At 45.7% G+C, this 25309-nt stretch overlaps 1 protein-coding gene across 1 annotated transcript; it reads left to right on the forward strand.

Moving 5' to 3' along the window:
- Nucleotides 1–311: 311 nt before the first annotated feature.
- On the forward strand, nucleotides 312–25309 carry EHHADH (enoyl-CoA hydratase and 3-hydroxyacyl CoA dehydrogenase). The gene is made up of 7 exons (XM_054282750.1): nucleotides 312–389; nucleotides 6726–6829; nucleotides 7565–7737; nucleotides 9317–9428; nucleotides 9650–9754; nucleotides 15790–16131; nucleotides 23055–25309. Exons 1-7 carry the CDS (start codon nucleotides 319–321, stop codon nucleotides 24323–24325), a joined length of 2178 nt encoding a protein of 725 aa, XP_054138725.1. The 5' UTR covers nucleotides 312–318; the 3' UTR covers nucleotides 24326–25309.

The raw sequence follows: 25309 nt of genomic DNA on the forward strand, positions 1-25309 counted from the left end.
GAAATCATTGAAACGTGGAGCCCTAGATCTTAGCAAGGCAATTCTATCTTTAAAGGAATTTGTCTTTCCAACACCTGGACATCACTTAAAGCTTGTGAATCGTTGCTTCACGAGTGAAATCTCCTATCTTGTTATAAAGATCAAAGATTGATGAACGTCCTCTCTCAGGAAAAATGTCCATATTCCGCGTTCTGCCGCCCCAGCAGAGGCGGCTCTGTGCAGGCCGGGGCCGGGCCCAGCCCCGCGGTGCCCGGGCGCTGAGGGCGGGGCGCGGCGGGGGCTGGCCCGGGGACACGGGGACACGGCGGAGCGCTCGGCATGGCGCAGTACGCGAGGGGCTCGGCCGTGGCCGTCATCCGGCTCCGCAACCCGCCGGTGAACGCGCTCAGGTACCGCCGGCAGCCCGCGGGGAGCGCGGGGCTGGGGCCGCCTTGTGAGCGGGTGGGGGATTCTCCGAGTCCTTCCTTTCCACCGAGTTCACTCTCCCCCACCCCGGGGGAGGCTCCCTCCAGCCCCGGAGGGGGCGGCCCCAGGGAGCCTCAGCCGGGACTTCTGCACCGCTCAGTGCTCGCAGAGGCCCCGGCGGCTCCTTCTGAGGTAGCTTGGATCTCGCTTTGCAAACACCATGCTGAACTTTGCCATAACTTCTGCTCTTTCTTATAATTTCTAGTTGGGGGTTTACACAGGAGAGGGGCCAGGCTCAGCAGATCGTACTTTCTGCCATCTCCCCTGGAGGGTGTTTAAAAACTTTGCCTATTTCTCATCACCTTCCTGTCTTTAAACATCAAGACACAGCACAGCAGCGTTAGCTCAGCCTGGGGTGCTTTCAGCGCTGCTTGGTGCAAGTCAATGCTCAGATTTCCTGGTCTGACTGCCTGCCCCACATTGCCAGTGCTTGCCTGGCGAATCCCTGTGCTAGCCAAGTGTGCACAGGGGGCAGGGCAAAGGGCTCTGTGGGTATCAGGTGTGGTTCAGCAAGCAGAGCTGGCACCACCATTAAACTCAGCCAGGGCTATGAGAAAACAGTTCATTTGGCCTTTAAAAATTATTAAGGAATTGACCTCTAAATACTGATCTTGGTCAAAAAGGGCCCTGTGCAATCTCAAACACGAGACAGTGGAAAACAAAGTCAAGCACCAATCTGTAGGAGCCTCTGAAATTTTAGTTTTTCATGTGTCTTGAAAAGGACTTACATGCTTTTGGCTTTACATTAGTTGTGGGGTTTAGTTCCTTTAGTTCTGAGGAGCACATAAACCCTTTCTAAGCAGCTGCAGTTGTTCAGTAACAGTGACCACAGTGTCTATTCAGCCTGTATTCACAAGCCAAAAATAACCCCACTGCAGTTGTGCTTGATTTACAAATGAGAAAGTTTGATAAAAAGAAGCTCATAGAGACAAGAAAGAGCATGAAAAGGAGATAAACCCTGATGTTCTTCTGTAGAAAAGCTACATTGTAGCTGGCACTGCTCATTCTTCTGTTGCAACTTGTTTAGAAATGCAATAAGAACATTTTCGGCTCAGGTAATCGCCAGGAGAAACTTGGAGTGACTTGATGAGTTTAGAAGAACCAGACATGTAAGACTCACAGAACTGTACGGTGTAACATATCCTTTGGACCTCCTGGGCCCAAGACCAGTCTAAGAAAACTTCCAGGCTGTGCTCACAATGAACTTTCAATCCTTACCATGAAAAATACAAAATACAGACCTAAAGAATCATAGAATCTCTGGTTGGAAAGACCTTTAAAATCAGTGAGTCCAACCTTCAGCAGTAACAGACATGTGCTTAAGGAACCTTAACTCCCTTCTTTTGAGAAGTCCTGGAGAAAACCCAAAGTCCCCTCTGCCTTTGAACAGCAGCAGCACAGCAGCTTCCTCAGGGCAGATCTCTGCCTTTGCTGCCCTTTGCTCCTGGCCCTGCAGGGCCTCACAGCAAAGTGCAGCTCTGATACACCAAGGGTGACAGATTGTGTGGTTGTGTCCTGTCCCTCGGCCCTGCAGGGAAGAAGGAATATCCTGGCAGACTTCAGATCCATTAGGCTACAACTTGAGACATGTCCGTCGTCTTTGGTGGCATGCCAGGGCAATACCTGTTTTAAAAGAGGTCCATAATTCTCACACCCTTGCTGTCAGGTAGGTGTTAGCTGAGATGTGATGCAGCTAGCAAAGGCAGAGCACCCTCTGATCCCTGGGTGCTCCTCCTGCTGCTGCTGCACATTTCTGCACTGGACCACAGGGAGCAGGTTTGTTAGTGGTGCTGGAAATGTTTCACTGCACAGGTCATAGGAGGCAGTAAAAGTTACAGACAGGAGCAATCCTGTAAATTTCATTTCACAGCAGGCACAAACGCTTTTTAAGGCTGGTGAGGTTTTGCTGCTGTGCTCCAGCCTCCCCTGCCTCTCCCCATTACCCGTTTCCCCCCTCCTGGGCCATCACACCGGCCATTAGCACTTCAGAAGCCACTGGTGGGCAGGAATTTGTTTTGTCTGACATCATCCTCTGCTGGTACCTTGGGGCAGTGCTTTCCTGAGAAATGTGAGCTGACTTGAGACTGTGTCAGCAAATCCATTCCCACACAGACCCCCCTTTAAGCTAATCACTCTACCAGCAGAGGTGGCATCTGCCAAATTTGATTTGTTTGGAGGGCTTTTTCCTGGTTTGCAGAAGTTTAGTGCTCAGAGACCTGCATCTTCAAGACCATGACATTGAGAGAAGGGATTTAGATATGCAAAGAACTGGGAGTTTGGGGTAACAGAAAGACAAGACTTGCAAAAGGAAGGACTGACTACTCCTTCTCAGCAGGGGCAGGCTGCTGGCACTGGGAATTAGGAGGACTTGAAGGAGTATTTCAACATTTGAGCTGACAAGGACAGAAAAGCTCCAGGGAGGATAGGGGAGGCCATGCAATAGGGCAGCTTATGTGTGGGATTCTATGAAGTGTGACAGCATAACAGGTTTGATTGGGAAAGGCTCTCCCTGGCTGCCAGGGTTGTCCTTCTGACCCTGATCACCTTAAAAATCAGAAAATGTAAAGCAGATGAGAGAAGCTGCAGCTTCAGACAGGTAGCAATGAGGGGAGAATGTGATTACCCATGGATCAGCACCTCATCAGGATGAGATACAGAGAGAAAATTCTGGGATTAATTAGCATCTGCTCCCTAAAACAACTATTCTAAAATTCCACCCAAAAGATGCCATTCTCACTCTGGCCTTAATTTATGTGCAGAAAGAACATAAAACTTGAACAGAACTGTTCAAGCTGTGTTAGTAACTTGTCACACAACAGTGTGTGACAGTAGCTACTGCACAGCTGGATCTGACACTGAAGCAAGGGAGAGCAGAGCAGGTAACTCCAGCACACAAGTCCTCAATTTCAAGTAGGGGATTATGTAATACCCAGCAGTTAGTTCAAAGAAAAACACTGCAGGAAGCTATCCAAAGGAAAAGGAGCCTGGATTGTTGGGTTTGGGATTGCAAATTTGGGATTTGCAGGTTTTTAAAGTATATTAGAAGCTGAGAAAAATACAAAGGAAAAGGACCAGACCTGCATGTTTCCCATAAGCAACATTTTCCACTGTTGGATTTGAGTCTCACTTCTTTAAATGTGGCTAAGTAAATGTTCAGGATTCCCTTACATTAATTTTTTTTTAAATGAAAGAAATTCACATTCACAAACTCCAGGTAAAATGTGAAATAATTGAGGTAAAAAGTAAAACCCTGTTACAAATCCAGCACCTCAATCACTGCAATGAGTTCCATAAATTAAAAACAACCTGGTATGGTAATCTCCAAGAACATTCTCTTGCTCTGGTGTGCACCTACTCTTTAACAGCACCTGTTTTGAGTTCCTGAAACACTGAATCCCCTTGGCAGAATCACTTTTCTGCAGTCAGAATTGTACCCATGGTGGAAATGACTGCATGGATGGGATGCAGCCTTGGAAAGCATGGAGGGAATTTTTGCATTGTTACTGCTAAATGAATGACAGTGTCACAGTAATGAAATACTTATGAAAATTACAGTGACTTTTTGTTTCTTTAATGCTCTAGCAGTTTGAAGCTGGGATTCTCCTGAGTACTTTTATAATTCTACTGTCATATGTTTTACTATGATGCTTTAATTGAAAATCACATCTTTTACTGCCAGTTATAACATGTGAGTGACAAAGCAGTGCAGTCTGTCTGTTGGACTGTGACACATTCAAGACAAACTTATCACTCCATCTTAGAAAAACAAGAAACTGCAAAAATTCTGATTTCTTTCCTTTTTATTCCACAAAAATTCCAATTGGGAAGAAGTTATATGGAAATAGAAGAGATCTTTTTGCAAGTACCAATTTAAATTTTTCAGTATCATAAACAGTCCTGTTGGGTTAATTAAGGTGAGACAAGGATCAAATTGTGATTTTGTGGCAGCCTTGATGACTAGTTTTTATTTTATTCTGGCAGTGTTATGTTGTTGTAAGTGCTGAGGGCTAGGCTGATTTCCTCCACAGAACCCTGAACCTTCCCATTTGCTGCAGACAACCCTTCTGGCTGGGCATTTTGCATCTGCCTGGAACAGACACAGAAATACTGATTGCTTCTTGTCTGCTCCTGGTGGAGTTGTGCCATTTGTCTCTACAATAGTTGCAAATTAGTAACTTCACATTTGTTTGGATCATGTAACATATTTTTTCTCCCTCTTTGCCCCATGGTTTGTAGAGTGTAATGACATTTCCCAATGGCTTTCCCTGCAATCTCCCAGCCCCTGGGTGATTTTGGTATGGCTGTGGCCTGGCTCTTCACTGATGCACAAAGAGAACTCAAAGAGCAGCAAGCATTGGGGGCAGCCTGTGGGTGCTCCTCAAATAGCAGCAATCACAGATATGCCAAGGGGAGGGAGATAAAAGACAATTTTTTAACATATTAAAACACATTTAGTGTATAAAATTTGGAAATGTTTTCATATTCTGCTATGTGGACCTACATGCAGTGGAGAGACCTTTACTGACTCACCTGACAGTTTTACTTTGCCATGGCCAAATTATTCTCATTTTAAGTTTCAGCCTTCAGAACCATTACTAACATCACACTTCAGAGCTGTCTTTGATGTCTAGATTGGGTAATTGGTACATAACTGGCTGTTCTCTCTCCAAAAATAACACTTCTCCCAGTCTCTGGCTGTCAGGTCTCAGAGCTCCCGCTGACCCTTCTGTGTAGCACAGCCTTCTACAGGCAGCAGATGGCCCTGGAGACCCTCCTAGACAGCCCTCCTCAGCCAAGGGCCCTGATTGATAGACTTTGCCTATGGTTTGTCTTGAATTTTTTTGATTTTGAAGGAGGAATATGCAGAGCTTGGCTGGGATTCCTTCACACAGCTGGGAGCTCCTTGGGCCTTCAAGTTTCCCTTTGCAGACTGTGGATTCCTACATGAATTCTGCAAGCATTGCTCTGTAAAAATGTAATGATGTAGCTTTCATCTATTTCACCACAAGCTTCCTTTTTAGATGAAATGCCCTCTAACACACAGAGCAACATGCCCAAGCTGACTGTGCCTCAGGCCTTTTGATTAGCTGTGTGTAATTAACACTGCTGCTCTCCACTGGGCATCAGCAGAGCTCTGCTGCCTTTTCCTCAGCACCAAGCTCACATGTGGAGCTGGGCCCAGGCTTTGGAGAAGGTCTAGGAAAGGAAAGCTGGTTTTATAAAGGATTGGGCAAGTGTAGATGATACTTCTTGGATATTCTTCCAGCCTTCAGCTGCTTGGGGCTCAGATTTTCTGTATCAGAGGCATCTCTACACAGAATAGTCTCTCACAAATGATATCAGTATGTGTGTATAGCAGTACATTTTAGTATCTAAATTATATATATACATTAAATTTGTATTAATATTTCTATTACTAAAGTCCTAATGCTTCTATTTTTACCCACTATCACTATTGTTACCACCTTCTAAAACAGAATAAGTTCTCCAAGTCCATCTATACAAACATGAATTAGCTTTAAAGAAGCAAATGCAAAGTGGACGTTCAGTTGGGTCAGACTTTTTAAATATCTGATTTGAAAAATCACTGCTTGTGCTTCTACAGATCCATTTTGAAATTCTTCATTAATTCTTTACTGGCCACATTTACTGCTGGTGCCTGCAGAGCTACCTGTTCAGATGAGTCAAGACCTGTTCTGTGTAGTGTTTCATGCCCAAATTCCCTTTGACAGGATCCCACACCAGTTTAAGTCCAGACCTATGTGCAGTTCTTCACAAGATGAAAGCATTATTAACATCAGCAGAGTCTGTGTCAGGTGTTTGAAAAATAACTTTTTTATCCCTAGAACTCCTTTCAAAAAGTTCTTAGACTGTCAGTGGTTTAGCATTAATTACTTCTAAATTATGCTAAACTGTTTTCTTGAAAATCTGAATGTTTAATTCATAAAGACATCTTCAAAAGAACATTTCCCTGTGCTGCTTGTTGTGGAAACAGCAGTGTCACAGCCTGAAGATGAGTTCTCCAGGCAGTGACTGACAGGTCAGCAATCAGCCTGTTGGGTTTGGGCGCCTGTCCTTGGAGTAAGAGGGAGAATGAGGACAGGATTCACCTGGAGAGGCTGTGGCAGGCATGGGGGCTGCCTGTTGGACATGGTGCTCATTTCCCCTGGGCTGCTCAGTGTTCTCAACACAGACCCCTTGGAAGGGGATTGGAAGGGGATGTATTTGATGGCTCCTCGCTGAATCTCTTTTTATTTCAGTCGGGCAGTTCTCCAGGCTTTAGAGGATGGGCTGAAGAAAGCAGATGCAGATCCCTCAGTGAAAGCTGTTATGATTTGTGGTGAAAATGGGAAATTCAGTGCAGGTAAGACAACAAACACAGGCTGAGCAAAAGATGAAACACTCTCCACCCATCATATCTGGAGATTCTCTGCCTCATCACACTGCCGACAAAAGTCCTGATTTGGCTGGAAATGGCCACAAGAGAGGGTGCTTTGTCTATTTTGCTGTACCAAAATTGACATGGGGCACAGAACAAGCTGGATCTTGAAATAGGCCAGAAGTAAACTGGCCTGTTCATTCTGAAATGAGGGACAGCTGCTCAACTCCATAACATCCTGGTGTTTCCTCAGTCCCTGTAGCTTCATTTATGTAAAATCTCTGTTCCATTTACTGGTCTAGTGTATGGAATGTACCTAGAGTGGGGCAGTGGTGAATGACAGATCTCCAGTAGAAGAAGCCTGAAAAGCTAGGGAATTTCTGAGGAGTTCTATATTCCTTGTTCATAGTAACTTGCACTAAACTATTCCAGGCTCAATATCACACCAAGAATGTTTGCAAATTTCTGCAGTGATGACATGATCCTTACAGTTACTCTGTATTTTTGTACTCAGCCTTCCTCGGAGCTCTGTGAAAAGGATCACAGATCCAGGGTTCCTTGAAGGTGGTCCCAAAAGGGGGTGATTCCTGTTAACCCCTCCCCTGCCAGCAGCACGTTCTGCAAGGGCTTGTGCATCTGTGAGCAGCTGGCACAGAGGGAAGGATTCTTCCAGTCACTGCCTCGCCTACTAATTCCTGCTAATCTTTTGGTGCTCCCCAGGAGCTGACATCCGAGGGTTCTCCGCTCCGAAGAGACTCGGAGGTGCCCTGGGCCCCGTCGTGTCTCTCATCGAAAGCAGCGAGAAGCCGGTGGTGGCGGCCATCGAGGGCGTCGCTTTGGGCGGAGGCCTGGAGGTGGCGCTGGGCTGTCACTACCGCATTGCGCACGTGAAGGTATCACAGCCTGCGCAGGGAAATGTTCTTTTGGGGGCCACAGGGGCTGCTGGAGGCAGTGGGAGCCAGGTACAGATGGCACGAGTAGAGGGACAGGTGCCTTTCCAGGGACCCTCTGCCCACAGGAGAGTGGCTTTACAGTTACAGGATACAAGTCTGTGTGCTCAGACATTCTTCACCTACACCACCACCCTTGACATCTCTCCTAAGCCTTACTAACTAACTAATTTCAAGTCATTTCTAAATATAAGTAACTAGTAGGATAAGATGGCTGTGTAGAACTCCAGTAACCAAATGTTAATTTGCCCTAGGTCTCATTATCTAGATTCTGATGCAGACAGCTGTATCTTACTGACTCATGCAGCGTGACTTTCTCTTATTTATTTTTTCCCCCAGCCTTATGAATTTTGCACTTCTTTCTGCTCATGGCCTACTTCCTATAGGCAGTTGAAACTCAGCTAGCATGGAGTATTTAGGGTTACATTCCTCATTAGCTCTGGGTCCCCAAGGAGCACTTTGACCAAGAGACAGCTTGAAGAGTCCTCAGGAATGATCTGGGTTTTTTCCTTCAAGGCTCAGGAATGCTGAACCACCCTGAGCAGTGCCTGTCTCCTTGTACAAACTCCTCACTGACAGGGCCATCCCCTCACTTCTGCAGTGAGTCACTTTCTCTGTGGCAGTGTGGGTTGCTGTAACAGCATAAAGAGATACTGCACATCATTCTCTGTGCCACCTAAGGTGAGGACCATGGAATCACAGAATCACTAAGGTTGGAAAAGACCTCCAAGATCACTAAATCCAACCTTTGACCAATTACCACCATGCCCACTAAACCACATCATGAAATGCCATGACCACTGTAACTATAAGTAGTGGTCTTAAAGTAACTCAAAGTATCTCAAAAGCTCAATAGAAAATGTGCAGACTATTTTTTAAAAGCAACAAAATCTAGATAAATTTTTTAAGAGAAGACCTCCATACACTTCCTGCTCCCCCTGGCTTATCTGCCATGACTCTACCAGCTATCAAATGTACCAAGAGACATTTGAAGGAAGACTAGGGAGGAGTTCAGTGGTGTTCAAAGCCAGGTTAGATAGGGCTCTGAGCAATCTGGTGTAGAAGAAGGTGTCCCTCCATGGCAGGTAGTGAAACAAGATGGTTTTAAGTTTCCTTCCAACTCTTTGCTAAACTTGGAAGAATTAGAGTAGGGAGATGAAAGTTAAGCCAGCTTGCCCTCCTCCAGTTGGTAACAACTACTTGCAAGCATTATTGACAGATGTGTCAATCTAGGGAATGCTGTTGGCCCTACAGCTGTCCCCCAGGGCTGTACTAGCACACAAATCCTCTGAAAGGTCATGTTTTCATTGTGCATTTGTACAGGAATCCTCCAAATGGTCAAGTGGTTTTTTTCTTAAATATTTTATGTAGCAAAAAGCAAGGATGAGGTTTCTATGTAGAAATTCTAAGGCTTCATAGAGGATCAATGTGACTCACATCTGCTTATTTTTCCTCTATTTTGCTCAGTTTGCAATTACCACTCTTTCTGATCAGATTTTTGTTTAATTTTGCTGCATTTTAGGCTCGGATGGGTTTGCCAGAGGTCACCTTAGGGTTACTTCCAGGTGCTGAAGGCACTCAGCGACTCCCCAGACTGATTGGAGTACCAGCTGCTCTGGATATGATCACTACAGGTAAGTGCTGTGTCTGTATAGAAGAACATGGCATTGAGTCATACCAGCTTGGTCTGAAAACCAGGAATCTTTTACCTGTGTAGCTTCTTGGGTTGTAATTTTACTTGCTTCCACCCATGAGGGGCTAATTACCAGCTGCACAAGTCATTTGATCAGATGGAAAAGAACAAAATTGCCCATCAGGCTCCACTGCAGTCACCTTATTTCTCTTTTTATGGCAGGAAAACACATTCCAGCAACTGAAGCACTGAAGCTGGGCTTGGTTGATGAAATTGTGGAAGAAAACACCATTGAGGCAGCAATCCGTTTGGCAAACAAAGTGATTGGTGAGGAACAAATTGTAGCAGTACCAGGAAATAATTGGTGATGTTTCAGGGCTGAAAAGAGGCAGAAAAAAGCCCACCAGTTTGTTCTAATTTATATGCTCCATTCTTGAGTTTTGGCATCCATATAAGAGAGAATTAATTGCGGAATTTGTTTCCTGTTGTCTGAAGTGAAAAAAATCAGATGCTGGAAAGCTACAGAAATTCAACTGAGATTGAGAGAACAGATCTATATCAAGTCCTCCTGCTTTTTAATTGTCTATCCAAACTCAGATGCTCCTCTGGGATGCTGCACTCCCCAGGTTTTGGGGGCTAAGTGCTCTATCCATCTACAGTTCTGGATCCCAGCTGGCATTGCATGCATTCTGGTTGCACCATCCATAATGGCTGAGCAAAAATAACTTTCTCCCTGTAGTGGAGGGGCTGGCACATCCTGTGCTCAATTTAATGATCCATGGTCTGTATGTGACTCTGTCCCTAATCCTTTGGGTGCCATGTAAAAAAATGACCTGTGCAAATGGGAGGGATGGGGAGAGATTTTTTCCCCCATCTCAGAAATAACAGAATCAAATTTGCTGGAGTTAACTTGCACAGAGGAACATTCCTCATGCAGCATGAGGAGCATTGCCTTTAGAGAAAACAGGGCATTTTTCCACTGCTGACCTTGTACCTTTGGAACCTGACCACTGCATTTCATCTGGGGCTCTGTCACAATGAGCTGAATGCAGGAAAGCAAAAAACCCTTCCTGCTTTGACCACATGGCCTTACAGGCAATGCTGTCCAAGCTGGGATGTTGGTTTTACTCCTCCAGTTCTCTTCACTACAAACAAGGCCCCTTCTCTGAGCTAGAAGCTGAGGCAGCCTAAGCTTTTTCCTAGATGACAGTGCACCATATTTTAAGGTAATTCAAAGAATTGACTGTTCTTAAATATCAGTGTCTTGTATACTTTGCCACACCTTGAGATGTACCAGACAGGCACCAAGGTATCCTTTGGCTGGGTTTTCTGTACCAGATGCCCATCCTTCTCACTGTATTCATCCCACAGTATGTTAGAGCTTCATTTTCTAGTGCAGAATCAATGACATGAGCACTCCTCTTTACTCTTTCCTTTATGTCATCAGACTAAATATAATTCTTTAGCAAGAGATGGCTGATGTACTTCACTGATGCTTCTAAGAAAAACAAAGGTACTTTGGTTCACTGAGTTTGTCTGTTTTCAATGAGAATTCTGTTTCTCCATCTGTTGGGAGAGCAGTGAAATATTACCACTCTTCTAGGCAAATTAACCCAACAAACAGTGCTCCCTGTGATGTACCCTCTGGGCTCTGAATGATGCTTTGCACAAGATCTATGCCAGTACTGATAACAGCAGCAGCAGTGTGTCATGAAATGAGTAATGGGTACATTGCTGGAACTGGCAAACCTGAAAACATTCTGGATTCCAACAAATGCTATGTGCAATCAGGTGGAGTTTAGATATTTGCATGCTTGTTTCTTCCATGACAGACATTGTGCAGTGGCTGAGAGCTGTGAAAGCCAGCTTGGCCTTACAGGAGACCCTCAGGAAGGAAGCATTGACCACACTATTTCTCAGGGTAACTTGCTCTCTGGAGCTTATATCCACTACCAACACCGGCAAAATCCTGTTCTTTACCTTCATCTTCTCTGGAAATTGTCAAGCTTCATCTTCTATGGAGATTGTAGCTACCAATGTGGGTTTGTTGTTTATTTTCTTGAGCTGTATAAGCATACAAGGATCCTGGCTGAAGGTCCAGCAGGTAGCCTGTTCCAATCTTACTCATTATTAGATTTTCACTCTGTTTATTGCTGGTTTGAGTTATCCCAGCAAAAATAAGTAATGTCATTGACGGTGTTGCACATCACACTATATATCAACTCCCACAGAACCTTAAAAATGCTTTCAGACTCTTTCCAACAGCTTTACTGGCATTTAAAGTACATGTTTTAACAGTGAAAACACTGGTGAGCCAGCTAATCTATTTCTTTCCTGCTTGAAAAATTTCTCATTACACCCTGCAGAAGACCATGACAAGTTTTGATGCACCATTTACCCTCAGGTTATCTAATAATTTGAAAGATTGGTGTACCCAGGGCCTGTATGTTTCTTTTTGAGTCATTCCTTGCTTTGGCCTTTGCCTAAAATTAATAAATTTCCTGTCCTACAAAGGCAAGGCAGAACTTTCATTTTTCTCCATCAAGCACAAACAGGGCTGCAGAAGAGATGAAGGGAGTCTTGTATAGCTGGTCTGGAGTTTGTTCACACAGCGTTCTGTTTTCAGTGAATGCTTCTCAGATAATCTTAATAAAACCAAAGAGAATGTACCCAAAAAATGCCATCACAAAATTCCACTGACTTTGTGTGGCAGGCAGCATTTTGTTTCTGAGGAGATTTTTTTCAAACATGAAGCTCCAACTGCTGACTTCTTACAGAGCAGTCTGGCTAAATAACTAGTTTTGTCACTACTGGAATTTCTATTCCTAGGAAGGCTGTACTGCAAGATAACTCTCAAAGAATCAATTCAGAAATAATTTTCTTCTAAAGCTTTTTCAGCACCAGAGCTGCAGTATCTCATGGCAAGAGATCAGTCTCAAATGACTGCCTTACTGTATCAGGGGTCCTTGATTATTGTTGTGATACACAGCTGACAGAGCTACTTTATGGCACTTTGGGAGAGCATTCTCATCCATACATTTTTATGGGTTGCTCCTAATGAAGAACACCTTCAAAAGATGCTCTGAAACAGTAAATGGGTGTAGGAATACACAGAGGCAATTACTGATTCCAAGTCAGATTTTTCATTGAAAACCAAATTATGTATTGCAGATAGGAAGCAAGAATAATTCCCTGACCTCTCAGGCAAACTGGCTTCTGCCGGCTAGAGAAAATATCTTCAAACTCGCTTCTGCAGGCTAAAGAAAATATCTTTAAAAAGGAGTAGACAGGAGCTAAATCCTTGGGGACAAGGAGAATGTCCTTTCATTCGATGTGCTTGACAATCACTGCAGTGATCCAAAGCTGCATTTCAGGCTTTTCCCAGCTGATGGCATCACAAAATTGACAAATGGCTGGAACTGCTGGTGATGTGCAGTAGCTTGTATCTCATCCTGCCCACTTCTTGTTGGCCTGCTCTGGTCTTCCTCAGCTGGAGGAGAAATTGGCTTCTGGCCTCCACACAGCAGACTTTGAAACTCCTCACATACAGCCCTTGTTTTTCTGACCCCATCTGCTGACTGACCTCAGAGCAGAGCAGTACCAATGCCTTGCACCAAAGAGGCAAGGAAAACCAGAGCAATCTGGAGTAGCTCAAGCTCCCCAGCTATTAATCTGTGGGGAAAGGTGGTGAGTTTCTGCCTGTAAGCTACTGGGAGTTGCTGCAGAGGAAGCAGTTGTTCCTTCTGAGGCTCATCAAAGCTAGGGGTGGAACAGATGCTGCTGTGGGTAATTGCATCCTTGAAATGGAGACTGGAGGAAAGCTTTCCTTTAGAGCTGCAAGGCCTTTCATGAGCCACCTCTGCCAAGATGCACAATATCAAAACATTTTAATCTCTCCCCAAGGCTCAAGGTTCTGGCTGACACCTTCCTTTGACAGAGCCTAGCCAAGTGTGGACACCAAACAGAGTTTGTGAAAGGTCTGACATGGCCTGGAATTGTCTCTGGCAGCCTGAGGGGCAGGGGCAGGGCTCAGCTTTATTCCTCAAAAATTCACAATCAATTCTCTGCATGAGGACAAACATTAGGCTGGCCCTGTCTCTGGCACGGCCATCTCATAGTGTCCCAAGGGTTTACAACCCTAGGATGATATTTCTTTCTTTAAATAACATAATATTTGATGCTGCCTGCATATGTGGTGCATTGGCTGATAGAAATTTTATAGGTTTGATCTGCTCTTTGTGCCCCCTGGACTACAAACCTGGTAAATAAAGCAGGAGTCTGTGTTAATTCCTCTGTGTGGATGATGCTTTTGCTGCAGCACTGTTCATCATCTTCCTGCTGCTTTGCTTTTAGAAATCAAGCTGCAGGTGTCCCACGCTGATCTCTTATTCCCAGACTTGGATTCTGGTAATTCTTCCCTCATCATAAACATGTCCTATATTTTTATTAGCATTGCAGAAACTAAGATACTGCACAGAGGTGCTGTAGAAAATCTATTCAGTTTGCAGCTAAAATAAGAGTTTTACTAGAGGACCCTGAGGTTTTTTTGGTTGTTTTTTAGTCTGAGAACTGTCTCCTGTCCCCCATCACTATTTGTGCTTACAGTATTATTTGCTGTCTGAAGACCAAGCTTAAAGGCTTCCAGTGGTATTCCTTTTTTACCAGCCCTTTCCATTGGATGTCATATGAAGTTCCTTGATCTGCCCAATCTTCCAGCCATCAGATCAGCTTTCTGGGACAAGCCTGAGCTTTCCTCTTGTGATGGAATATAACCCACTATTTAAGTCCTAAATAAAGAACTGTAGATAAAGAACATTTCTGGGTTAAAAACTTAGGGGAAAAAATTATTCCAAAATAAAGGAACGTTATCTTGTTCCTTTATTTTGGAATAAATATAATCCTGCAATACTGGCTGATACAAATTATATCCACTGTCAATGTTGAAAACATTTTTATGAACTCTGATTACAAGGGAAGCTACTTACACAGTGAGTGTTCATCTTTTTGTGCTCACTAAGAGGCTTAATTAAAAACCTGAGCTCTGAAGACCTTTATTACAAGAAATCAGTGTATTAACTCATCCTGGAAACTTGTATTTCAGTTTCTCCTAAGCATTGCTCAGTCTTGGAGGAAGAGCTAGAGTCAGGACATGTATCTCAGGCAGCCATGCCTGCAGTACTGCCATTATTCCTGCTCTTCAGTATCCCTGTAGGGTTTCCTGACTATTCTGCTGGTGCATTGGCACTTCCCTAGCTCAGACAACAGGAAGAGAAAGAGGAGCTATATGCAAAATGCTGCCTTAGAAGGAAGTGTGCTCCCATGGCAGAGCTCATCTAAGAGGCCAGAGCAATGAGACACTGTCCCCAGAGAGCTTCAGCATAAGGTTCTCAGGCCACCACCTGACTTTGGTGGCAGCCCTGTCTGCTTCTGGGAACAGCACTAGCAATCCTTGCAGTGCCATGCTGCAGTTAATGATGTGCCTATGGCTGGGATGGCAGCAGGGTCTTTGTGACAGTGCTGCAGTATCAAGGGGATACCTCCCAAATTGCTGAACTTGTTCCTCCCTGGTCTTTAGAGCAAGCTGCCTTTAGAGCAGAGGAACACCTGAGTATGGCCAGCTCTGTACTTACAAAGATGACAGAGAATTTTGGCATCTGAACCACAACTATGTTCTCCCAATTAAAATCCTGTCTAGGTATCACCATAGCAACCTCTGTCTGTAATAAACTTCACATATTTGTGTGGCTGCTTGATTCATCACTTGCTGACACAAACATGAACTCTCCCATTTGCTGCCAAACTCATGCTGAGTGAAATTTCCTTCTGGTTAGTCCCAAAGTGACTTGAGGGGCTCCTTCATTCAAGGAAGAAGTCAGGGCATGTTTTCCACTCTCCTGTCAATGTCTGGGTCAGGCCTCTGGCTGGAATGCCTCTGGCTAGTGTCAACTGGGTCCTGAATACTGAACAATACTGGAGGAAAGCTTCATTACTGAAGCCTAAAGAAAGATCCATATGAAAGTGGCAGCTAGGACTGTAGAGGGAGAGAACTGGAAAGTCAGGGCACTCTGAAGCTGAGAAAAGCAAGGAGAGAATTACTTATTTGAAAACAAAGTCTTACTTTTTTTGAAGTCTGAGAAGGCACTTGAAAAATCGTAATTGTCAGAGCAAGCAGAAATAAGGAGAAATGTCAGAAGCTTTAGTTCTAGACCCAGCTCACTGTGCCATGCAAGCCCTAATGCAGGGATTGGAGAAGAGGAGGCAGACTGCCATCCCAGCCTGTGGAAAAGGGTCTGGAAGTCTGGAAATACTACATCTGAAAAGATGGGGCTGCTTTGTTCTGTAACTCCATTTCTCTCTCCCAGGTCAGCCCCTGGGACCCCGCAGGCTCAGCCTTAAGCCGGTTCCCAAATTGCCCAACATGGAAGCGTTTCTGGACGAAGCCCTTGCGAAGGTGAAGCGGCAGGCGCGGGGGTGCCTGGCTCCGGAGCTGTGCTTCCAGGCCGTGCGAGCCGCCACCCAGAGCCCCTTTGCCGACGGGGTGCGGCGGGAGCGGGAGCTGTTCCAGGTGCTGCTGAGCTCGGGGCAGGCCCAGGCGCTGCAGTACGCCTTCTTCGCCGAGAGAGCCGTGCGCCGCTGGGCAACCCCCGGCGGGGCCTCCTGGAGCAGCGCTGCCCCGCAGCCCGTGCGCAGGGCCGCCGTCATAGGTGAGCACAGCGAACTGCCGGGGTGGGCACCGGGCACGGCCGGGACGGGGCACCCAGCGCGGCCGGGAGCTCCACGGGAGCCCCCAGCAGGCACTCACACCCATCACACACTCCAACGCCCATTGGTGAAGTTGTCACTGCGTTGGGAAGCTCCAAATTCAGATGGCAACCCACATGCCACTAGATTAGCACCTGGAGTCTCCTCTTCCTTTGGAGGAACAGCTTTCTCTCACTTCAGAGACGGCTTTGTGTTGTCATCTTATGACAGGGGTTCCATACTGTTGTCTCCTATCACAAAGGTTCCATACCTTCTTGGTGTTTCTCATGGACAGCTCCTCAGAGCACTGACTCTTTCTTCTTCACAAAGCAGCCGCTGACTCCAGCTCCCTTCTCACCCAGCCACCCCACTCTTTTATAGCACTCTTCTTCTCATTGCTTACAGCTGTGGCCTGTTAAAGCCAGGCCTGTTCCTAATCTTTGATAATTGGCCCAGCTGCAACTCCTTAGGGGTAAGATTACTTTCTACACTATCTTTATTTTCTTATATTCTATCCCCCTACATCTTCATGTGTGGACCATAAGCAGTCTGCTCCCTTTTAAACACCAAGACCTGTTTTTGCTTCGTGCTAGAAGCAGGTCTGTAGGAAATTCTCCTCCTCCTGGTCTAGTTCTGTACTGCAGGTGCATGTGCACAGAGTCACTCAGGATATATTAATACAAAAATGTTTTGACAGCTGTATTTTAAGAAGATTTCATCTCACTGGGATCCACTCCTGCCATTTTGTAGCCCAGCAAGATAATGCCTTCATTAATTTTTTATAAGAGCAATTTAAATAAAACCTTCAATGCACTGCTGAGATTAAAAAAAAAAAAATCTTTCAGCTCTAGCTGTTGATAGTAGCACTCAAAAATGGTTAGACAAGTAATGGAACACTTGGAAAACATCCATTCTGTTTCAAGGAAATCTCACCAGATCAACACTGCTTTTTTTCTGGGTGTTTCTCAGGGCTCTTGATCTGTCTGACAACTCATTTTAGGCCATAGAGAATTTTTTGGAAATTCTCTTCATTAGCTGCCATGCCATATTTTTAATAGAAATGGGTTTTAAACATCACAAACCCTGTGAGAAGGATCTGTGGCTGTTAAAACATTCAGGTAAAGAGGCATTAATTGTTACCAGATTTGTTCTATGACTTGAAGAGCACAGAAGTTTGGACACACACTTTTGTCAGTGCCACACAGGTCAGTCCTGCAGTGTGTGCTTTGACAGGAGGGCCCGTGTTGGAGTTTGGGGGAATGACCAGGTGACCAGGAGGGACATTGTCTGCTCTGTGCTGCTAAACCATGCCAGAACAACACACTTGCAAAGACCTAATCACAGTGACAGTTTAGCCAGAAGGGCTGTTAGAGCTGAGCTGCCTATTTTGGGGCTGTAACTGAGCTAGAGGGAATTCTGAGGACAAATGCAACCTCTATTTAAAAGTTTCTAGTAGAAACATCATCTGTACTTTATTTCCAAGCAGAATTGGCTGGGCTGCATGTCTCTTCCATTGGATTAAGTATTTGCCACTCATCTCTGGACAGATTTCTGAATTATGGTCTGAAATTGCCCCAACCTCACCTCCAGGTTTCAGTGTTTTTCACAGCTGATTACAGACAATCAAGTTAACTCCTCCTTCTGCAGAAGAAATAAACTAAGTGCTTTGATACTTCTGCTGCAAAGCACAATCTGTCACACTCTGGTCATTTGATTTACCCTGAACTTCCACAAATTTTTCAACACTTCATAAAATATGCATAACCAAAGTGGGAGCAGCATTCCAGGAGTAATTACACCATAGCCAGGTACCAAAGTGTTTCTTCCTTGTTCCTGCTGAGCATGCCCAGGGTAACAGGCAACCTTGGTATGAGCCACATTAACACATCCAGTTAATTATCTACTGGCAGGGAGCAGCTGCACCCCAGGAATGGGGAGCCAATGACAAGAACAGGGGGCAGAACCACAGAATCCTTGAGACAGGAAGGCACCTCTGAATGTCATCTTGTCTAACATCTCCTCACATGGGGTCACCTAGAGCCACTTGCTCAGGACCATGTCCAGACAGCTCTTCAACATCTCCAAGGATGAAGACTCCACAACTTCCCTGAGCAATCTGTGCCCATGCTCAGTCAGCCCCACACTAAAAAGAATTGTTTCTTTTTGTTCAGCTGGAACTCCCATGTTCAGCTTGTGCCCATGACCTCTGCTTTTATCCCAGGGGCCATCACCCATTTCTCCCTCTGTATGGCAGCACAACCTACTGTTACATCAAAATGTACAGTACCTGGGCAAGGCAGGCAGGGCAGGACCAGAGATGGTGCCAGGAGCTACTGGGAGTACAGGTGATCAAGCAAAGTTCCCAGGATGATGCAGGTCCAAGGCAAAGGTGGGATGTTAGTCTGGCAGGCTGAAGTTTGGGTCAACAGTGACCACAATAAGCCACCAGAGCTCCTCCAAGAAAGCTTAAGAAGGGGGCACAAGCCCAGGTCTGAGCTTAAATAGGGCTCAGAGGCAATGGGCAGTACAGGTGGGTGGGAGCTCCAGGTGTGGCTGCTCAGGGATATCAAATCCCATCAGTGCACTCAGGGCCTTGACACTCACCCAGGCTCCAGCCCTTGCTGAATCACTGATCTCATTACACAGCCCCTGTGTCCCAACAGTAGAGCCTGCTTTGCTTACACTCTTGTTCATGTCATACTTCATTTCATGTGATGTAACTTACCTTGGAGGTTCTTGATCACCTCCTTTTAACCCTGAATTCCTCACCAAAGTGTCACTGCTTTCTAGCCCTTCTTTCTGCATCTTGTGCTTTTTTTCCTTCCTCTGGAATGTTTCACTCCTACTTTTCCTTTCGATAGAAGTGAAATTGTAAGTCCATTAGAGACAGGCAGAGAACATGCCAACATAATTGTATTTTTTCTTTCAGGTTACTGAAACAAAAAATAATTCTCCAGCTAGTACAATGCTCTACAGTGTTTTGTAACTTCATGTTTTTGATCTGAAGTACATCCCTGTAGCACCAGAAATCAAAATCCTAGGGATGATTTTTGAGGGACTGACACCTTTTAAAATAGTGCTGCTCATCCATGCAAGTATTGAGTCTACCCTAGGTGACCCTGGGTCTCTCTATTTTCACTGCAGAGAGGAGGTCAGTCAGAGAAAGGTGCTGCTTCAATTTAGGCTCCTCAGAAATCATGCAGACCCTACTTTCCCTCAGACAGTGCTGTGCTGTTTCACACACTAAAACCATGTTGCATTATGCTGCTGCTTCCATCTCTTATTGCTGCATGGTGAGAAGCAACTGAGATCATGTTGACTTTTTCATGTTGCCTTTCCTTTGCTTTTGTTGATCTGAACTCTTGGTTCCCACCTCTTTTCACGTTCTCTGGTTCCTCACCACTCAGAAAGAAGGTTCTTTTCTCTCTGTCCCTTGCAGCTGCATCTCCCCACAGCTCCCTGCTTGTCTGGAGTATCACATTATTTCTGCTTGAAACTGATACCCTGAAACAGAGAAAGCAGCAGCCCCTGTCTACAGCAGCCCATTACTGCCAATTGCTTATTGTTGTTTTTATCAGGAAAACTGGAACAGCTCTTGCATATTTTTAGCAGTCTGTAAAGAATTATTTCAATTGCCAGGCTATTTAATGTCCAAATATTCATTGTAGTTCAGAGTGTTTTCCACAGATAGGTATTTCTGTAGTGTGGGACTGTACATGATCTGCCTTGTACATATTTCAAGTGCTTTTGTTTTGAAATTTGTATTTTAAAGTCCTTCAATTAATTTTGTATGATTTTTCATATTCTAAATACCTCACGTGACAGATCAATAATTAACCATCATTATTCACTCAGCTTGCCCAGCAAATGGATTTGTTATACCCATATTTGGCCTGAAATTACATATGTACAAGTGTAGTTTTAATTATATGTCAAAGCTTCATTTCACAATAAAAGACCAGGAGCAGGATGGCTGGGAATTGTTCTTGCTCCTGAAGCAGATTTCAGTCTTTTTTGGAAAGATGTGCCTTGGACATGAAACTAGTCCTCTGCATGGAAGAGGAGAATAAGGGTTTTTCCTGGCTTGGGGGAAGGGAGACCACTATTGAGTAAGAAAATGCAGCACACAGCAGAAATTCTGGAGCAGTTCCTCACCATGTTTCAGTCTGTGTGATCTGAGCTGAGCATGAGACATCTCCCTTCCTCTTTCTTCCACAGCCTTCTACACATGTAAGGCCTAATGATCCCCTGCCTTTTTTTTCTGCTCTAACATATTCTTCCCCAAGTTCACCTGGCTTTCTGAATTGCAAAAGAGGAGTCCTCAGAAATGCCTCTTTTGCTGCTAGATAGCCAAAGCTCTCCTTAGTTTTATAGCCCAATTTTAGGAATCATGCACAGGGGAATCATGCTGTGCAAGCTCTAATGTAACAAACCCCTTGGGGCTTTCATTACTCTCTCTGCCAGCTTCATTAAACATCATTTCATACAAGCCATTGCAGAGTTCTGTAGGAAGTTGAGAGACAGCTTTTCTAGGTCAGAAACAAGCTTGGCAAGCTCATATCTTATCTATAAGCCTGTTCCTGTGTCCTAGAAAGTGTAGTACTACAAGCATGTGTGCCTGTCTCTCTTGGGATGGCTAAAACCTACATGGAGTACTCATGATGGAAGCAACCAGGGGAATCACCTGCCACCACTGCAGAGCTTCCCTGGGAAAGAAGCTTGGGGAACATCTGCTCACAAAAGAGGTCTTGATTTAGGAAAAGGCAGTGTGGAAAATTAGGAAAAGTTCATATGGCAAGAGAACCACTAAGATTTCAGTCACGAGACTGAAGCTGGATCAGGAGTGCACAAGACCCAGGATGTGTGGAGAACATGGAAATTCTAGAGAGAAACCTTAGGCTTCCACAGTGGGAAAGAAGAGACTTCAAGAGGGAGCCATGTGGGACTGCAAACACTTCAGCTTGATGGCTAAAGAGAGCCTGACAGATGGGGCTGGGTTAGGGGGGAGCTACCCTCCTGCTCTGCAGGAAGAAATCACTTTGTGTGGCTCACCAATGTCAGGGAAAACCTGTCCCTAAATGTGCCTGCTCCTGCATCAAAGGCTCTGGAGAGTGAGCAGAGTGGGAGGAACTGCTCATGTTCAGGTTTTTTCAGCCAGCAAACCATAGACACTGAATTACTAAGAGTTGATTCATGTTATTCTAGATTTATTTTCAAATTAGTTTGCAGTAGAACTTGATTATGAAATACCAAATCTAATTTCCTTGAAAGGAGCTTCAGCATTTGCTTCGGAGTGTAATGATGGTTTGTAAGCAGGCTGCCAGCTAGTGATGCCAGTAAAAACCATCTTCTGGTGGCTAAGCAGGGAATGTTTGAAATGTCTTGTGTGCACACAAGCTGAAGGTGGGCAGAACTAAACCAAGAGTGTGTAGCATGCAGGAAAAACATCCTACCTTGTCTGACCTTGGTTGCTGGAACTTGTTTAAGTGATGACATCATTTCAGCTCTTTTTTACAAAGCTGATTTAGACAAAATTTTTAATCCCCTTGTTTCTGTTTATTTGTTTAGCTGACTTTCATTTGTAAACCTGAGATTAAAAAAATCATTTTTACAGAATTATAACAAACCTTTACTTTGTCTGGTTGCTGCTATATTTAGGATATTAGTAATCCTCCCATTCAGAGGCTTTGCACTATCAAAGCTGGTAAAATTGTGCTGACCTTCCCTCACTAATTTGTATTAATTTAGTTGGAAAAGCCTCCACCATGGGAGAGCAGGACCAGTGGTGTGGGTCATGTGTCACAGGAAAGTGCAGCTTCATTTAGTGTCGCAGAGGACAGGGCTGGTGCAAGGGATCAAGCCAGTGATCTCTACACTGGTATTCCTGGGGGTATGAGCTGGGGGTAGCACATTTACACACCTTGGAGGAAAAAATTACAGTGTGAGTGGATTCTCAGTTCCAGGAATTCTGGACAAGAGCTTTAACTGTGTGGTTGGACAAGGAAGACTGACTTTGAGAATCTCTAGAAGTTAGGAATGGCTGGTGTTGGAGGGCTTGAAGAGTTCCTGGTGGGCAGAGATAGCTGACAGAAAGTGAACAGCAGGCAAAAGGCTACTGATGTGGCAGCGTGATTTCAAAGGAGAGAGAAGACATTGAAATCTAGATTAAGAACACTGCATTGGTTCCATCCTGTTTGACCAGGCACAGGAGGCCTTAGAGACAAAGTTTAGAGCAGATCAGCCTCCAAGTCTTTACAGAAATAGCAGCTGAATTTTTTTTGCTTCAAAGATCACGCAGTGAAGCGCAGAGGGAGAAGAGGAGGGAGACAAAGAGGAAGCTTGGAAGGACGAGGGAGAAACCAAGTCTTTGAACTTTGCCAGTGTTAAAATCTCTGGGGGGGTGTGTCTGCTCAATGCCCATAACAGACCATCTCACAGGAGCAGGGAGGCCGTGATACCCTCAGGGTGAAAACTTGCTTTGAATCTGCCTGCAGAAGGTCATAAGAGGGTTGCAGATGTAACTCAGAGCTTCTTTCTTTGATCCCCATGTTCTCACATCTCAATGATCCTGCTTTCCATAGGTGTAAAACTTTGCAGAGATGAGACATGAATCACATGGTCTGTGCACACTGGGTGAATCCCACTGGCATTTTGTAAGCTTGTGAGGGTAACTTGCCTTTGTGCTACCTCTTTTCAAACATTTAGGCTCACTGAAAGAGCAGATTCACCTTCCTTTTTCCCAGTCTTCAATATCTGTTTTCTATGTATGCACTACTTGTTTTCAAGAGGCTTCCACTTTTTATCCTGGAGATACAAAGGAAATGCTACTTTCAGGAGATTAATTTGCTATTCATAATATTTGATTCTATCTTGCTTTTATCTCTAGGGCTGGGAACAATGGGCCGAGGCATTGTGACTTCTCTGGTTAAGGCCAACATACCTTTGGTAGCCCTGGAGCAGGATCTGGAGAATCTCAACAAGGGAAGAAAAGCTGTCATGCTCCTTTTGGAACGTGAGGCTATGAAAATGGAGAGGGGTGCCCAGATCCTGGATTTTCATAACCCTGCACGTCTCCAGTTCACTGTGGACTTCGATCTGTTGCGTGATGTAGACCTGGTCATCGAGGCTGTGTTTGAGAACATGGCACTGAAGAAGGAAATATTCCACAAGCTGTCAAAGATCTGCAAGCCAGGAGCTTTGCTGTGTACAAACACATCAGCCCTGAACATCGACGAAATAGCTTCTGCCACAAACCGCCCACAGCAGGTCATTGGCACCCACTTCTTCTCCCCTGCCCACGTGATGAGGCTGTTGGAAATCATCTACGGCCGCCACACGTCCCCCACCGCCATCGCCACTGCGATGCAGCTGGCCACAGCCCTGAAGAAAGTGGGAGTGGTGGTAGGGAATTGTTTTGGGTTTGTTGGGAATCGCATGATGTTTCCGTACGTCCAACAAGCAGTTTTCCTTTTAGAGGAAGGGAGCAGACCAGACGCAGTAGATCAGGTTCTTGAAGATTTTGGGTTTAAGATAGGCCCCTTCCGCATGTCTGACCTGGCCGGGCTGGACGTGGGCTGGAGGTCTCGGAAGGACCAGGGCCTGACCGGGCCGTCCCTCCCCGCGGGCACGCCAGCCCGGCAGCGGCACGGGCAGCGCTACAGCCCCCTGCCGGACCTGCTGTGTGAGCACGGCCGCTTCGGCCAGAAAACCGGCAAGGGCTGGTACCTGTACGAGAAGGCCGGGGGCAGGACAGCCACGCCAGACCCATGGCTCCAGAGCTTCCTGTCCCAGTACAGAGACACCCACGGCATCCAGACCCGCTTCATAGACCAGGAGGAAATCCTGGAGCGGTGTCTGTTTTCCCTCATCAACGAGGGGTTTGCCATCCTGGCTGAGGGAATAGCATCAGGCCCAGAGCACCTGGATGTCATTTACATCAATGGCTACGGGTGGCCGAAGCACAGGGGTGGCCCCATGTTCTACGCCTCCACCGTGGGGCTGCCCCGCGTGCTGGCCAAACTGCAGAAATACTCTGAGACCCACCCTGATGTGCCTGGGCTACGACCCAGTGCCTTTCTGAAAAAACTGGCAGCTGTGGGGAACCCTCCCCTCAAGGAGTGGATGTCCTACCTCAGCCAGCAGAGCTCCAAGCTGTGATTCCCCTGATGGAGGCTGATCTCCTGAAACCGGTGCTTCAATTGCACTGCCTCCTCCAATAAACCCCGAAGTGCTACGGGCCCATAAACAATGCCACGGGCCTTCCGAGACCTTTGCAGAAAATAATTTTGGCCAATAATTGATCTCAGTCCCCCGCCTGCTGCAGGTCACCACTGCCTTCATCCAGCCTTCTCTCTCAGCCCCAGCCTCACCCACTGCTGGGTAAAGGCCTGTATCATTTTGCACTGCCTGCAGGTCATCACAGCTGTACTCCTCTTCCTGTCTGTCTTTGGGGAAGGCAGGGAACAGCATTTACAGCCCACAATGCAAATCATGATTGGAGCCAAGAAAATTAGGATCACAGTCTAATCAAGACCTGCTGGATCTATCAAATCCTGTCTTCAACCTATTTCCCAGTTTGTTTCAGTTCTTGCCTGTGCAGCCACCTCCCCTCAATCCCCCGGCTCTTCTGCAGCCAGCCAACTGGAACCTGCTCCCTTCCTGCTGCTGGGGGACAGATGGCACAAGGGTGCAGCAGCTTTCAGAGGTAAAGTCAAATGAAGTGGAGAGAGCGGGTCTGGGCAGAGAACAAGGGGCTGTCCCTTGCTGTCCCCTGGTACTGTCTCTTCTCCCTGCTGCAGTGGAGGCTCGAATTAATGCCAGGAAAGCCACAAATACATCAGCCTGACTAACCTGTCCTGTGGTGTTGGCTCATGACTGGCTTTCTGCATCCAGACTCCATCCTCTGTTGCCATTATCCCCACCTGGCTTTGTCCAAGCAGAAACATCTTCTGGCATCCCTTCAAATGTGTTGCCATCACTCCCTGCATCTTGCTTGACTAAAACAACCAGGTCTTGGGGCCCAACAGGCTCTAACTGACCACCTTGAAACACGGCCTGGCACTGACCAGGTTTTCCCATGATCAGAGGATGCTCTGGGAAGGGCATGGCACCAGAGCTGTGCAGGCAGGGACACTGCTTGCA

The sequence above is a fragment of the Melozone crissalis genome, unplaced genomic scaffold (genome assembly GCF_028551555.1).
Source record: "Melozone crissalis strain CALT ecotype California unplaced genomic scaffold, PUWL_Pcris_2 ptg000034l_1, whole genome shotgun sequence".
In the NCBI taxonomy this organism is placed as follows: domain Eukaryota; kingdom Metazoa; phylum Chordata; class Aves; order Passeriformes; family Passerellidae; genus Melozone; species Melozone crissalis.

What these genes read in the sequence shown, in the direction of transcription:
- EHHADH (XM_054282750.1), top strand. Translation starts at nt 319, where the DNA reads ATGGCGCAGTACGCGAGGGGCTCGGCCGTGGCCGTCATCCGGCTCCGC. An exon ending in AAATGGGAAATTCAGTGCAG is followed by an intron (nt 6,830 to 7,564) that starts GTAAGACAACAA and finishes GGTGCTCCCCAG; the next exon opens with GAGCTGACATCCGAGGGTTC. An exon ending in ACCGCATTGCGCACGTGAAG is followed by an intron (nt 7,738 to 9,316) that starts GTATCACAGCCT and finishes GCTGCATTTTAG; the next exon opens with GCTCGGATGGGTTTGCCAGA.